Source organism: Rhinopithecus roxellana, chromosome 17 (genome assembly GCF_007565055.1).
Source record: "Rhinopithecus roxellana isolate Shanxi Qingling chromosome 17, ASM756505v1, whole genome shotgun sequence".
In the NCBI taxonomy this organism is placed as follows: domain Eukaryota; kingdom Metazoa; phylum Chordata; class Mammalia; order Primates; family Cercopithecidae; genus Rhinopithecus; species Rhinopithecus roxellana.
In genome coordinates, this window is record NC_044565.1 from 111635051 (window position 1) to 111651061 (window position 16011).

Below are 16011 nucleotides of genomic sequence, written 5' to 3' on the forward strand. Positions count from 1 at the left end.
GTTTACCAATATTGACTCATTTAATCCTGACACTCACCATGGTTAGATGGTTTTGATCACTTTAGTGGCTATGTGGAGACCAGTCTGGACACATGTTGTTGTGGTGCCGGATAAAGATGAAGGGATGTGCCTGTAGCCCCAGTTACTCAGGAGGCTAAGGTGGCAGGATCACTTGAGCCAGGGAGGTAGAGGCTGGAGCTGAGACTGTGCCACTGCACTCCAGCGTGGGCAACAGAGCAAGACCTTATCTCTCTGTCTCTCTCCCTCTCTTTTTTTTTTTTCTTTTTTTTTGAGACGGGGTTTTGCTTTTGTGGCTCAGGCTGGAGTGCAGTGGCTTGGTCTTTGCTCACGGCAACCTCTGCCTCCTGGGTTCAAGCGATTCTCCTGCCTCAGCCTCCCGGTAGCTGGGATTACAGGTGCCACCACGCCTGGCAATTTTTTTTTTTTTTTTTTGTATTTGTAATAGAGATGGGGTTTCTCCATGTTGGTCAGGCTGATCTTGAGCTTCCAACCTCAGGTGATCCGCCCGCCTCGGACTCCCAAAGTGCTGGAATTACAGGCGTGAGCCACGGCCCCCGGCCAAAACCTCGTTTCAAACAAAAAAGGAAAAAAAAAAAAAAAAGAGGGAAGGAGGTGATGGCTTTTAGAATTAATTAATTTGTGTGCTTTCAATTATTTTATATCTGTAGGTTGCTGACGGCCCAGACTATCACGGCAAAGGAGTCATTTGCATTTGAAGAGAATGTGTCTTCCGCAGTTGTTAGGTGGAGTTTCTATAAATATCATCAGGTCAAGTTAGTTGGCAGTGCCATTCAAGTATTTTATAAATTGATAATTTTCCAGCTATTTTATGGATTTGTCTATTTCTCCTTTCACTGCTATATCTTCCAAACTGATTCAGAGAGCTGCAGTCAGGACCGTACTATTGCAGAGAGGATAGAATGTTTGGGACCAGAAGAAACGTTTTATCTCTTTAAATTTACTCTCGTACGCAGAAAACAAAGTAGAAATAAACTACGTATCCCAGCAAGCCTAGCGGAACTGAGGGCAAATGCAAATAAGGGAGCCTGGGCTTTCGGCTACGCCCCTTTTCTGGGTTGGCAAGGCAACTGATACCCAAGCCAGCCAATCGGTGATATGCTCACCTGCAGGGGCGGGGGCTTGACGAGAGCCAATAGAACGGGGCGACGGTGGTTCTTCGGGCCAATGGGTTGGGCGACGGGGCGGGCTTTTGATGAAGGGTCGGCGGTGGGAAAGATGGCGGCGACTCTGGGACCCCTTGGGTGGTGGCAGAAGTGGCGGCGATGTTTGTCGGCTCGGGATGGGTCCAGGATGTTACTCCTTCTTCTTTTGTTGGGGTCTGGGCAGGGGCCACAGCAAGTCGGGGCGGGTCAGACGTTCGAGTACTTGAAACGGGAGCACTCGCTGTCGAAGCCCTACCAGGGTGAGGCGCCCAGGGTGAGGTGGTCGTGCAGTGGGGCGGGCTTCGGGACTTGATTTCAGGGGTAGTGGCGGGGGCGGCGAAGGGCTTCGTGGCCCGGAGGAAACTACTGGCGGTGGTGGGGCCCACGGGAACTCCCTCCGCGTTTGGGAGCCACAGGTCTGAATGGCAGGAGTTAGGTGTGCCTGCCAAGCTCTGGAAGTTTCCAGTAGGTAAAGGCAGGGCTGTCGGGTGCCACTAGTGCTAGGCTTGGAGTTAGACAGGAGGAGTTTGGGAAGGGGAGAGAATTGAGAATGGTGAGGGGTAATTGAGGGCTACTAGCAATGAGCCGGTCTCCAGATGGACCTGTGGATGTGCTAGAAATAAAGCAGGAGGAAGAACTGGGGTAGAACTTGAACGGAATGAGAAGAAAGATGATAAAATTATGCTATGTAGAACCACCTTCTCTTCTGCAGCCTAGGGGCCCTATTGATGAAAGAGGTTAGGGTTTACACAACTCTAAGCACAGCTTATCGGCCAGAAAATTGATACAGTTAGCTACAAAACGTTGACAAACCAGTGCAGATAGCTTAACTAACACAAGTCTTTCCCCACTAAGGCATAAGTAGTGAGACACAAAACAGTTCAAAGTGCAAGAGTATACGCTACTACTAAGGGTAATCATTTATTCTCTTACATGCCTGGAGTGCCTCTGTGCTGATCTCTTTGCTAATATTCATGAGTTTGCAGACACAAAGTTTTCACTCTTGAAGTTTATAGATGAGGGTACAGGGAGTAGCTTCACACTTTAAGAGTTGTTTAGGCCGGGCACGGTGGCTCAAGCCTGTAATCCCAGCACTTTGGGAGGCCGAGACGGGCGGATCACGAGGTCAGGAGATCCAGACCATCCTGGCTAACATGGTGAAACCCCGTCTCTACTAAAAATACCAAAAAAAAACTAGCCGGGCGAGGTGGCGGGCGCCTGTAGTCCCAACTACTCCGGAGGCTGAGGCAGGAGAATGGCGGAAACCCGGGAGGCGGAGCTTGCAGTGAGCTGAGATCTGGCCACTGCACTCCAGCCCGGGCGACAGAGCGAGACTCCGTCTCAAAAAAAAAAAAAAAAAAAAAAAAAAAAGAGTTGTTTAAAGAAAGAATGTGACGGCCGAGTGCGGTGGCTCCCGCCTGTAATCCCAGCACTTGGGGAGGCTGAGGCGGGCGGATCACGAGGTCAGGAGATTGAGAACATCCTGGCTAACACGGTGAAACCCCGTCTCTACTAAAAATACAACAAACTAGCCGGGCGTGGTGGCGGGCGCCTGTAGTCCCAGCTGCTGGGGAGGCTGAGGAATGGGGTGAACCTGGGAGGCGGAGCTTGCAGTGAGCCGAGATGCGCCACTGCACTTCAGCCTGGGCAACAGAGCGAGACTCCATCTCAAAAAAAAAGAAAAGAAAGAATGTGACTAAGTGCCAGAGACGTGAGGGTCAAACTCTTTTTGTTTTTATTTATCTATTTTTAGAGACAGGATCTTGTTCCGTTGCCTAGGGTGGAGTGCAGTGGCACAGTCATGGCTCATGCAGTTTCACCCTCCTGGGCTCAAGTGATCCTGCCACCTCAGCCTCCTGAGTAGCTAGGACTATAGACAAGGACAACCACACCTGGCTAATTTTTATTTTTTTGGTAAAGACAGCGTCTTTCTATGTTGCCTAGAGTGGTGTCAAACTGCTGACCGCAAGATGCGCTCCCTCCTCAGCCACTCAAAGTGTGGGGATTACAGGGGTGAGCCACTGCACCTGACCTGTCAAACTCTTTTTGATATAACTCAGGAAATTTTTTTTCTTTTACGATGCTGAAGTTTATTCACATATTACAACGGGAAGAATGGATGTGAGCTGTGGTTACTGTAGCATGCATAAAGTGATAGTTCTGATGTACTTTGGGGTCCTCACCTGATAAAGGCTTTGTGAAAGTTGTAGAGATGGTAAGGATTTAAGATTCATGCGTGACAAGATAGGAGATTGAGTGACATTAAAGGGGGAAAAAGATGATGGCTCAGCTTTCAGAGGCTCTGTGGTGGCTGCTTTCTGAATGGATTGGTGTTGAAGAGTATGAACTGATCTACTTCCTTCCTGTAGGTGTGGGCACAGGCAGTTCCTCACTGTGGAATCTGATGGGCAATGCCATGGTGATGACCCAGTATATCCGCCTTACCCCAGATATGCAAAGTAAACAGGGTGCCTTGTGGAACCGGGTGGTAAGAATCTTTCTCCCTCCTGTGTTGGTGACCCAGAAAGGCTTAAAAGGTTCAGCAGTGGCATACTGATTTAATTTTGCTGTCTATCCCCCTGGTATTCTGTCTTCTGTGGATATCAAGGATCTTTATTTTTGAGATTATTCTGACCTTCATAATAAATAAATCAGGTATTTAGGAAAATGCTATTTAATTATAGCAAATAATTCATTTTTTTTTCCCCTGAAATGTCTTTAATTCCTGATTGGTCCAATAGTACTACTCCTTAGGGTTTAATAATAACTTAACTCCTGCTTAACCACTTTGTAAGAAGATTTTAAGAAGACCAGAGTGCAGTGGCACAATCATAGCTCACTACAGTCTCAAACTCCTGGGCTTAAGGGGTCCTCCTCCCTCAGCCTCCTGAGTAGCTGAGACTACAGGCATGTGCCACTGCACCTGGCTCGTTTTTAAAATATTTTTTGTAGAGATGGGATCTTGCTGTGTTGCCCAGGCTGGTCTCAAATTCTTGGTCTCAAACAATCCTCCTGCCTTGGCCTCCCAAAGGTCTGGGATTACAGGTGTGAGCCACTGGGCCTGGTTGAGAGTACTCTCTTAAATTGATCCCAAACCTTATCCCAGCATCCCCACCTTGTTATTTCAATTTGGAGAGTCTGATATAAAATTTTATTTTCATGTGAAAGCCACTCTGAGCTGTCGGTCATTTTGTTTGTACTTCTCTGGACCTTTTGTAGCTGCATTGTCCTCCTTGAGGTATGGCGACCAGAAGTGAGTGCAGTATTCCTGGTGTGGCTGCACTGTGATTTTGTACAAGTGTAAGATGATGCTTTCTCTTCTGTTTCCAGGGCTCTTTCTAAATCTTTTATGACCAGTTTACTTTTGGGCATGACTGGCATCCGTTGATACTTTCTCTGGAGCTCTCATAAACTAAGAACTTACTTTTACGTGGCTTTTCTCATTACTTGTAGATAAATGAATCTCAGAAAAGAGAACGATTTCTTTTCCTTGTTCAGGAGGGCAAGAGAAATTTCTACATTAGCTATCTGCACAAACTGGCCCCTTAACCTAGATCATAGTGCTGAGCTCATTTGTGGACAGAGTACAGAGCATTGTGTTTTGGTAGGAGAGATAAAGGACAGTTGAAAGACTGGGGTTCTTGGTCCAGCTCTGGTACAGTCCTCCTGTGAGCCCTAGGCAGATTATTTAACCTCTTAGTTTTCTGTTTCTCCATCTGATAAATGAGCTTTAGAATACCTGTTTTAGTTGCCCACTGGGCTTGTTATGAGAATAAAATAAGACGATAGACATGAAAAGACTGTGGCAAGTTAAAATGGTTACAGAAATATGTGTTATGTCATTACACTTGTATAAGTTTGTTGATGGGGCTCTTGTGGGTTACCGGATGATTATGTTCAAGGCTTGATACTCTCTGCTGTCTTGCTGGCTCTCTGTCTCTACATAACTTGTAGCCACAGTTCTAGTATAGCCTCTAGTTCTTCCCTTTTTCAGATTTCTGATACCTGTATTCGCTGTTATCTGGCTATCACCATGACTGGGCTTATTTCTGAGTTATTTGAATAGGATCCATTTGTTTGAGCAGTGGTTCTCAAAGTTGGCTATCCATTGGAATTGATGCCTGGGTTTCACCCCCAGAGAATCTGATCTAATTGGAATAGGGTGCAGCTTGGCCACTGGGATTTTTTAAAACTGCCTAGGTGAATCCAGTGTGTGGCAGAATTTCAGAACCACAGTTAGACATGGTCCTGAGCAAAACAGTATAGCATTGTGCTGTAGGAAGCCAAGAATCAGTGACAGACACCTCTTGGCTCACTGAAAACTTCTGTGACACTGCCCTGTTCCCAGGGGCTTAATACCTACCTCCTGGCAGCTTCCTGCCCCACTGCATGTCACTCTTTCTCTGAAAGATTTTTTTTTTTTTTTGAGACAGGGTCCCATCACTCTGTCAGCTAGGCTGGAGTGCAGTGGCACTGTCACAGCTCACTGCAGTCTGGACCTCCTGGGCTCAAGCTATCCTCCCACTGTAGCCTCTCAAAATGCTTGGATTACTGGCGTGAGCTACTGTGCCTGGCCTTTCTCTGAAATCTTTTCTTTTTTTTTTTGGAAATGGAGTCTCCCTGTGTTGCCCAGGCTGGAGTATAGTGGCACGATCTTGGCTCACTGCAAGCTCCACCTCCTGGGTTCACACCATTCTCCTACCTCAGCCTCCCAAGTAGGTGGGACTACAGGCGCCCGCCACTACACCTGGCTGATTTTTTGTATTTTTTTAGTAGAGACGGGGTTTCACTGTGTTAGCCAGGATGATCTTGATCTCCTGACCTTGTGATCCGCCTACCTTGGCCTCCCAAAGTGCTGGGATTAAAGGCGTCAGCCACGGTGCTGGGCCCTTTCTCTGAAATCTTTTTTTTTTTTTTTTTGAGACGGAGTCTCACTCTGTCTCCCAGGCTGGAGTACAGTGGCGCCATCTCGGCTCACTGCAAGCTCCACCTCCTGGGTTCACGCCATTCTCCTGCCTCAGCCTCCCGAGTAGCTGGGACTACAGGTGCCCGCCACCACGGCTGCCTAATTTTTTTTTGTATTTTTAGTAGAGATGGGGTTTCACCGTGTTAGCCAGGATGGTGTCCATCTCCTGACCTCGTGATCTGCGCCAGCCTCGGCCTCCCAAAGTGCTGGGATTGCAGGCGTGAGCCACCGCGCCTGGCCCTCTGAAATCTTTTTTTTTTTTTTTTTTTTTTGAGACGGAGTCTCGCTCTGTTGCCCAGGCTGGAGTGCAGTGGCCGGATCTCAGCTCACTGCAAGCTCCGCCTCCCGGGTTTACACCATTCTCCTGCCTCAGCCTCCCGAGTAGCTGGGACTACAGGCGCCCACCACCTCGCCCGGCTAGTTTTTTGTATTTTTTTAGTAGAGACGGGGTTTCACCGTGTTAGCCAGGATGGTCTCGATCTCCTGACCTCGTGATCCGCCCATCTCGGCCTCCCAAAGTGCTGGGATTACAGGCTTGAGCCACCGCTCCCGGCCTCTGAAATCTTAATAAAACAGCGGAGAGCTAAGAATCCGGAGTGACAAGACAGAGACTGGCTCATTAGAGTAGGATAACCTATTGGAGATTTCAGGGCCCGTTGCTAAATGCAGGAGTACCCAACCTCCTTTCACTTTGACTGTGTACTTCTAATATGAACACTTTTGGAAAATATCCCAGAAATAAAAAATGAAAACTGAAAATGATCCAGCAATATGTTGCCCAGAACAGTCTATTTGGAGAGCCTTTGGCTGAACCCAGCTGGTCTGTCTGTTCTTCCTTCACTTCTTTCTTCACAGTAGACTTTTAACCGGAAGCTTCCCTAAATCAACTACCCACTCTGATTAGTTTTCTTGAAACTGTTCAGCTTTTTAAAACACTTAACCATCCACTTGTATCCTTCTCCAAGTGCATTTAAGCGTCTTGGCCATGGATGGGAGGATTTGGGGAACTGTAGCTTGCTCTTCTTGTGAGAATTCTGGTTTACCCTCAGCTTGGCAGAGGGCCAGGTCTAGCTAATTAGAGTTGCTTGTAGTATCTGCTAATTATTCCTGGAAGCCTTTGCATAATAGCTTAGCTTTTCTTTTTCTACTGTAATAAATTAGGCTTTGACCTTTCTTTAAATCCAGCTTTTCAGAGTCTTTCTGTCTGAGGGGTGATCTTGAGTTGTAAATGAGTATGGATTCAGCCATCTGTACTCTAAAGCCGAGCTACTTTGCTGGGGGGATGTAGGATCACGGGAGTGGAGTTTGGTATACTCCTATCTCTTCCAGCTTTGGAGTTCTGTCCGGTTTCTGTTGGGGAATGTTGAAGATAATTGGGGGTTTATTCATTTTCATATTAAATCTCTGAACAGTTGAATGGTTCAATCCATTTAATTTCATGACATGAACACTAGCAAGTCTTAGATTTAGGTTTTAACCCTTAGCCTTGTGTTACCTGCATTTGCGTTTTCCAAGTCTGTTGACTGCTGATGCGGGCTTGAGGGGTTTTGCATTTCATGCTCCTCATTGATTCTGATGTCTTTTTTGCTTTAGCCATGTTTCCTGAGAGACTGGGAGTTGCAGGTGCACTTCAAAATCCATGGACAAGGAAAGAAGAATCTGCATGGGGATGGCTTGGCAATCTGGTACACAAAGGATCGGATGCAGCCAGGTATTGGGACCCTGTGTGGCTCTTGTGTGGGTGTGACAACCTGCTTTTTCATGTGCCCTCTTTTTGAAAAGTTTCCTTCCCCACAGTGCCAGCTGTTTTCCCTCTCCTTTAATGTATGTGGATGAACACTGGCCTGTCTAGTCTCTAGAATGGGATCCGAGTCCTCATAAGCAGCTGAATTTGGCTCATCCTGAGGCAGTTGCTTGCTTGTTGCTTCTTTCTGAGTTTCCTTGTGAAACTACCTGGCCTATTGGCTGGATGAAAGCATTGGCTCTCCTGAACACTGACGATTGGGTGAGCTGATTTCTCCTGAGCATTTACAGTGAATGATCTCAGCACTGCTGAGTCAAGAGAAGAGTTATCTATTTTCCTTGTGTAGGAGCTATTATTGCTCCACGTAGATGTCAGGCTCAACCTGATTTGACCTGATCTCTTTTGCAACAAGAAGTAGAACTAGGGAATTCAGTTTTCTCTTGGGGGCATAGTCTTTACCCAGTGTTTGTAAAGCAGAATTCTGTAGGGGCACCCTAGCAACCAGTTTGGATGAGGAAGCTGCCTGAGTGCTAAATAAGGTTGCAGTGGCCTTCTCTCTTTCCCTTGCCTCCAACAACAAACAATTACAGATATTTACTGGGCACTTGTTACAGGCCATGTGCTTTGCTGAGTACTTTTACATGTGTTTTCTCATCTTGAGAGAGGCTTGGGAGTCTTTGGAATTTTACTTTTCCTCCATCATAGTGATATATTATTCCTTTATCAACTCTTAGCTTTATTTCATTGTTCATCATCTGTTCTCTCTCTCTAGGGCCTGTGTTTGGAAACATGGACAAATTTGTGGGGCTGGGAGTATTTGTAGACACCTACCCCAATGAGGAGAAGCAGCAAGAGGTAATGGCAAGTGTCAGAGCCTAGATCAGCTGCACTGACATCACAGTTCTTTGCCTCAGGAATGTTGTACAGGAGGGAACAAAGGGGATAGAAAGTGAGGGGTTCTTCATCTATTGAACTTCAAAAGTTAATGTCCTTGTCAGTGTTTTTTCTAGAGGAACTGTTTAGGAGTGCACAGTCCTTTGGGAATAACTGTCTTGAACAGGGGCTTTTTCTTTAGTGTTAATCATGTTCTCTCTTGTGCCTATTAGATAGCCACTGAAATTGAGCATGTTTGGTTGGTTGGTGATTTGGCTGCTCCAGAGCAAGCCAAATTTATGTAACTCAGCCTCCCCTGACTTTTAATCCATCAGTGCTGTGCTCTCTTCTGCAACTTGCACACACTTTTCAGCATCTTTTTCTTCTTCCTCATCTCAGACCTGAAGAACAGTTCTCCTGCCTATAGAAAAGGCTATAATTGACAGGAGCAGTGGCTCATACCTGTAAGCCCAGCACTTTGGGAGGCCGAGGCTGGCGGATCAACTGAGGTCAGGAGTTTGAGACCAGCTTTGCCAACATGGTGAAACCCCGTCTCTACTAAATGTACAAAAATTAGACGGGTATGGTGACGGGTGCCTGTAATCTCAGCTACTTGGGAGGCTGAGGCAGGAGAATCAGATCACTGCACACCACTGCACTACCCCCCTGGGCAGCAGAGTGAGACTCTGTCTCAAAAAAAAAAAAAAGGAAAGAAAGAAAAGAAAAGAAAGAAAGAAGAAAAGGCTATAAGGGAAGGAAATTGATGAAAGCCCAGCATTTTATTAGAACCTAGTATCTGGCTGTTGGCGGGCCTTTTTGTTACCTGACCCTAAGAGTCTTTTAGTGCTTGCCTTTTTTTTTTTTTTAATTTTTTTTTGAGACGGCGTTTTGCTCGGCTCACTGCAACCTCCGCCTCCCAGGTTCAAGCCATTCTCCCGCCTCAGCCTCCTGAGTAGTTGGGACTACAGGTGTGTGCCACCACACCCGGCTAACTTTTGTGTTTTTAGTAGAGACGGGGTTTCACTTTGTTGGTCAGGCTGGTCTCGAACCCCTGACCTCATGATCCGCCTGCCTCAGCCTCCCAAAGTGCTAGGATTACAGGCATGAGCCACCATGCCTGGCTATTGCTTTCTTATATTGACAGTGGGTTTGTACTCTCTCTGTGTCCTATGGCACTGCCATCAGATGGTGGGAAATTATGACAGGTTGTTGCTGGGTATCCTTTAGCTAAGTAATACCTAGCGAGGAAAGCAGGATTAGAAATAGAGGCAAAGGACACATTATTTTTTCCCCAAAGGTTTATTATGAAAATTTTCAAACTTAAAGAACATTAGAAGGCCGGGCATGGTGGTTCACGCCTGTAATCCCAGCACTTTGGGAGGCCGAGGTGGGCAGATTACTTGAGGTTAGGAGTTCAAGACCAGCCTGGCCAACACTGTGAAACCCTGTCTCCACTAAAAATACAAAAATTAGTATTTTTGTTAGTATTAGTATTAGTATTTTATTAGTATTAACCTGTAGTCCCAGCTACTTGGGAGGCTGCAGTGGGAGAGTCACTTGAACCTGGGAGGTGGAGGTTGCAGTGAGCTGAGATCGCACCACTGCACTGCAGCCTGGGCAACAGAGCGAGACTGTCACCAAAACAAACAAAAAATTAGAAGGATAGAGAATGATCATTGTATCTGTGATGCTCAGATTCAATAGTTGTTAACATTTCCCACATCGCTCACTTTATTTTTTATTCATATTTATTTTTTGAGATGGAGTCTTGCTCGTCTCCAGGCTGGAGTGCAGTGGCGCAATCTTGGCTCACTGCAGCCTCCACCTCCGGGGTTCAAGCCATTCTCCTGCCTCAGGCCTCCTGAGTAACTGGGACTATAGGCACATGCCACCATGCCCAGCTAATTTTCGTATTTTTAGTAGAGACAGGGTTTCACCATGTTGACTAGGATGGTCTCCATCTCTTGACCTCAGGTGATTCGCCCACCCCGGCCTCCCAAAGTGGTGAGGTTACAGGTATGAGCCACCGTGCCCAGCGACTCACTTTAGAGGGGGTGGAACGTGAGACCTGAGTTAGGAGAATAACCTTTTGTTGTGGATCAGTTCTAGCTGCTTCTCGGTGTTCCTTCTGGGCTGTTCTTCATTCCACATACATTAACCACTTTCTAGGTGCCAGGCACTGGGAATTAGCAAGATAACATGGTCCTTGTACTCAGTAGCACTGAGGATGCTGATGGGGAAACTCGGGTACTGTGGGAGGACACAGCAGGAGCTTCTAACCTGAGGCGGGGCAGTAGTGGTGCTGGTAGTGGGGAAGCCTTCTTCCAGGAAGTGCCTTTTAAGTTGAGGTCTGTAGAGTAAGGAACCAGCGTCCCATGCAGAGGGAAAAAAACATGTGTAAGGTCCTAAGGTTAAGAGGCTGAATGATGAGGCCAGGTGCAGTGGCTCACGCCTGTAGTCCCAGCACTTTGGGAGGCCGAGGCGGGTGGATCACGAGGTCAGGAGATCGAGACTACCCTGGCCAACATGGGGAAATCCCGTCTCTACTAAAAATACAAAAATTAGCCAGGCGTGGTGGCGTGCTTCTGTAATCCCAGCCACTCAGGAGGCTGAGGCAGGAGAATCGTTTGAACCTGGGAGGTGGAAGTTGGAGTGTGAGTCGAGATCATGCCACGGCACTCCAGCCTGGGTGATAGAGTGAGACTCCATCTCAAAAAAAAAAAAAAAAAAAAAAAAAGAGAGAGGGGATGATGAGTATGTGGAAATAAAGTAGAATCAGAGACAGATGAGGCTAGAATGAAAAGCAGGGCCAGTGGTCTTGTCATGTTTCACAGTTCCTGGGGCTGCCGTTCACCTTGCGTTCTATAGTATTAACACCATAGCTTCGGCATGTTAGCTAGCCACTGAGACTGAGCAGCGTCTGCTTGGGTGGTTGGTGGTTGAACTGTTTAGATGAGAGCCAGAGCAGGCTGAATGTGTGTGACTCACGCTCACCATATACCACGTGGGGCCAGGTTCTGAAGCATTGTGTTCCTGCTGAAGAGTCTGGACTTGATTCTGAAGGGGTAGGTGCGTTAAAGGATTTTATTGAAGAGAGGATCATGACTGGATTTGTAGTCATGCTGAGGAAATAGTGGTAGTTAGAAATGCGTCTGAATAAGAGTTGTCAGCGTTAGGGCTTGACAAGAGTTTTAAACTTGTCTCTCTGTTTCTTCCAGAAACAAATTGTTCAAACTCTGTTAGCTTCCATTTCACCATGAGATAGTAGTAATTCTGATTTGAGAAAGCAGAAATTCTTTTTTTTTTTTTTTGAAACGGAGTCTCGCTCTGTTGCCCAGGCTGGAGTGCAGTGGCGCGATCTCAGCTCACTGCAAGCTCCGTCTCCCGGGTTCACGCCATTCTCCTGCCTCAGCCTCCCGAGTAGCTGGGACTACAGGCGCCCGCCACCTCGCCCGGCTAATTTTTTGTATTTTTAGTAGAGACGGGGTTTCACTGTGGTCTTGATCTCCTGACCTTGTGATCCGCCCACCTCGGCCTCCCAAAGTGCTGGGATTACAGGCGTGAGCCACCGCGCCCGGCGAGAAAGTAGAAATTCTGATTTGGGTTTATTTTGTAAGGATTTTGTAGATGTTAATTTAAAAAATTTATTGTAGATGGTAACAATGGAGACATCTTTTCTGGCTTGCTGTTGTGGTTCTTACTTCCAAGTGCACATTGTAATTCCCTGGAGAACGTTTAAAGCTATTGATGTCCAGTCCCAGCCCCAGAGCTTCTGATTCAGTTTGTCTGAAGTGCAGTCTAGGCAGCCTTCCTTTTTTAAAGCTCTCCAGGGGATTCACATGTATAGCCGAGGTTGAGAGCCCTTCGACTAACATGGGTCCCTTTTTTCCTTGTAAAACTAAATATAAGGCCGAGTGCGGTGGCTCACTCCTGTAATCCCAGCACTTTGGAAGGTCGAGGCGGGCAGATCATGAGGTCAGGAGTTCGAGACCAGCCTGGCCAACATAGTGAAACCCTGTCTCTACTAAAAATAAAAAATTAGCCAGGTGTAGTGGCACATGCCTGTAGTCCCAGCTACTCCGGAGGCTGAGGCAGGAGAATGGCTTGAACCTGGAAGGCAGAGGTTACCTGGGAGCCAAGATATTGCACTCCAGCCTGGGCGACAAAAGCAAGACTCCGTCTCAAAAACAACAACCATAAAAAAAAAAAAGGCCGGGCGCGGTGGCTCAAGCCTGTAATCCCGGCACTTTGGGAGGCCGAGACGGGTGGATCACGAGGTCAGGAGATCGAGACCATCCTGGATAACACGGTGAAACCCCGTCTCTACTAAAAAATACAAAAAACTAGCCTGGCGAGGTGGCGGGCGCCTGTAATCCCAGCTACTTGGGAGGCTGAGGCAGGAGAATGGCGTGAACCCGGGAGGCGGAGTTTGCAGTGGGCTGAGATCCGGCCACTGCGCTCCAGCCTGGGCGACAGAGCGAGACTCTGTCTCAAAAAAAAAAAAAAAAAAAAAACTTCCTGATTATTAGATGGCTGCTGTGTGCCAGGTACTTTGCAAATATTGTCTTAATCCTTGTCAAACCTCCTTATAGTCTGTATTTTTTCCATTTTACCAGCGAGTAAACAAAGGCTTAGAGAAGTTACGTGTCTGTTTCAAGGTAATAGTCAATATATAGTGAAGCACGGGTCCATCAGATTCCAGAAGCTGTGCTTTTATCTATGATGTTCTACCATCTCCCATCCTTTTTTTTCTCTCAGATTGTTTTCTTTCTTGAGAATGGAGATGTTTATTAGTAGTAGTAGTAGTAGTAGTATTTTATTTTATTTATTTATTTTTTTGAGACGGAGTCTCACTCTGTCGCCCAGGCTGGAGTGCCGTGGCACCATCTCGGCTCACTGAAGCTCCGCCTCCCGGGTTCACGCCATTCTCCTGCCTCAGCCTCCCGAGTAGCTGGGACTACAGGTGCCCACCACCATGCCCGGCTAATTTTTTATATTTTTAGTAGAGATGGGGTTTCACCGTGTTAGCCAGGATGGTCTTGATCTCCTGACCTCGTGATCCGCCCGCCTTGGCCTCCCAAGGTGCTAGGAATACAGGGGTGAGCCACTGCGCCTGGCCTTATTTTATATTTTTGAAATGGAGTCTTGCTCTGTTGCCCAGGCTGGAGTGTGGTGGCACCATCTCGGATCACTGCAACCTCCGCCTCCTGGGTTCAGTGATTCTCCTGCCTCACTGAACCTGCCTACCTTTGGGGTAGCTGGGATTTCAGGCACACTCCACCCAGTCTGGCTGATTACAGGCACACACCACCACATCTGGCTAATTGTATTTTTAGTAGAGACGGGGTTTCACCACATTGGCCAGGCTGGTCTCAAACTCCAGACCTCAAGTAATCTGCCCACCTCGGCGTCCCAAAGTGCTAGGATTACAGGCATGAGCCACCACACCCAGCCTGTTAATATTATGTTTATATGCTGTCCTATGCAATTTTAGTTCTTAGCACTTATATTCAGTCCAGAGAGTATAGAAAGTATCTTCCTTTCTACATCCCAACACCCTACAACTGTCTCAGAGGGTAAAATCAAATGTGTTTGTCAGTGGCATGGTTTACCTCGATATACAAAAAGGCACCATGCATTGTTCTAAGCACTTTCACATACATTATTTACTTACCATAACAAACTTTTGGGGTGGATGATAGTATTATCTCTATTTTATGGGTAAGAAACTGAAGTGCATGTAGAAAGATTACAGAACTTGTGTCACACACGGAGTGGGTCTGACTCCAGAGACTCCAGTCTGATTGTTACTGCTTTATTATTTTGAGCTCGTTAAAGGAGGATGACAAATACTGTACCTTTTGAGAACTTACAAATGACTGTGGTATGTGTGCAGAAGATGTCCTAGACAAGGAAGATAAGGAGCAGGTAGGAGGGCGTGTGGAACAATTCATGAAATTCCTCAAGATAGTGGTGAAAACATTTTTCTGGTTTCTTGTTTCCTTGTCACCAGAGTCCACATGACCCTATTGCTCAACTTTTTACCACATTTGTTCTTGAGAAAATATTGGGAAAATCATAGCAACCAGTAATGCATCTGAGAAGAGGGTGAGAAGACTTCAGTATATAGGCTCAGTCCTCCCACCTCAGCCTCCTTCCCAGTAGCTGGGACCACGGGCATGCGCCACCACACCTGGCTAATTTTTGTATTTTTGTAGAGACAGGGTTTTGCCATGTTGCCTAGGCTGGTCTCAAACTGCTATGCTCAAGTGATTTGCCTGCCTTGGCCCCCCAAGGTGCTGGGATTACAGGCATGAGCCACTGCACCTGGCCCCTCAACTGTGGTTTAACATCTGAAAATTAGTATACCATATTAATAGACTAAAGGAGAAACAACATATAATCATCTCAATAGAGAAAAAGTGACAAAATTTCATACCTCTTGATAATAAAAACACTCAACAAATTAGGAATAGAAGAGGATTTCCTCAACCTGATAAAGGACATGTATGAAAAACTCATAGCTAACATGTGTGTGTGTGTGTCACACACACATTTTTTATTTTTTAATTTTTTTTTGAGGTAGAGTCTCGCTCTGTCGCCTGGGCTGGAGTGCATTGGCATGATCTTGGCTCAATGCAGCCTCTGCCTCCTGGGTTCAAGCAATTCTCCTGCCTCAGCCTCCCAAGTAGCTGAGATTACAGAGATGCACCACCACACCTGGTTAATTTTTGTGTTTTTAGTGGAGACGGGGTATCACCATGTTGATCAGGCTAGTCTTGAACTCCTGACCTGAAGTGATCTGCTTGCCTCGACCTCCCAAAGTGCTGGGATTACAGGCATGAGTGAGCCACTGCACCTAACCTTTTTGTTTTTTTGAGACAGAGTCTCAGTCTGTCACCCAGGATGGAGTGCAGTGGCATGATCTCTGCCCACTGCAACCTCCATCTCCTGGGTTCAAGCAATTCTCCTGCCTCAGCTTCCTGAGCAGCTGCGATTATAGGCGCCTGCCACCACTTCCGGCTTAAGTTTTTGTATTTTTAGTAGTGACGGGAGTTTGCCATGTTGGCCAGGCTGGTCTCGAACTCCTGACCTCAGGTGATCTGCCCATCTTGGCCTCCCAAAGTGCTGGGATTACAGGCATGAGCTCCTGTGTTTGGCTAGCAAAACCCACAGCTAACATATTTAATGGTAAACAGTTGAATTCTTTCCTTCTAAGATGAGGAATAAAATGAGGATATTGA

The 16011-nt window shown here is 46.7% G+C and overlaps 1 protein-coding gene across 6 annotated transcripts in view; it reads left to right on the top strand.

Annotated features, from left to right (window-relative positions):
• Positions 1 to 1205: 1205 nt before the first annotated feature.
• LMAN2L (lectin, mannose binding 2 like) overlaps positions 1206 to 16011 on the top strand; it is a 35561-nt gene continuing 20755 nt past the window's right edge. For 2 of the 6 annotated variants that reach the window (XM_010362094.1, XM_010362095.1), the window contains exons 1-4: positions 1212 to 1444; positions 3554 to 3672; positions 7744 to 7861; positions 8667 to 8749. In XM_010362094.1, coding sequence (XP_010360396.1) covers positions 1258 to 1444; positions 3554 to 3672; positions 7744 to 7861; positions 8667 to 8749 — 507 coding nt within the window. In that variant the 5' untranslated portion in view covers positions 1212 to 1257. Of the gene's footprint in view, positions 1445 to 3553; positions 3673 to 7743; positions 7862 to 8666; positions 8750 to 16011 lie in introns of all 6 variants that reach the window. The other 4 variants (XM_010362097.2, XM_030921167.1, XM_030921168.1 and 1 more) reach the window with 3 other exon arrangements.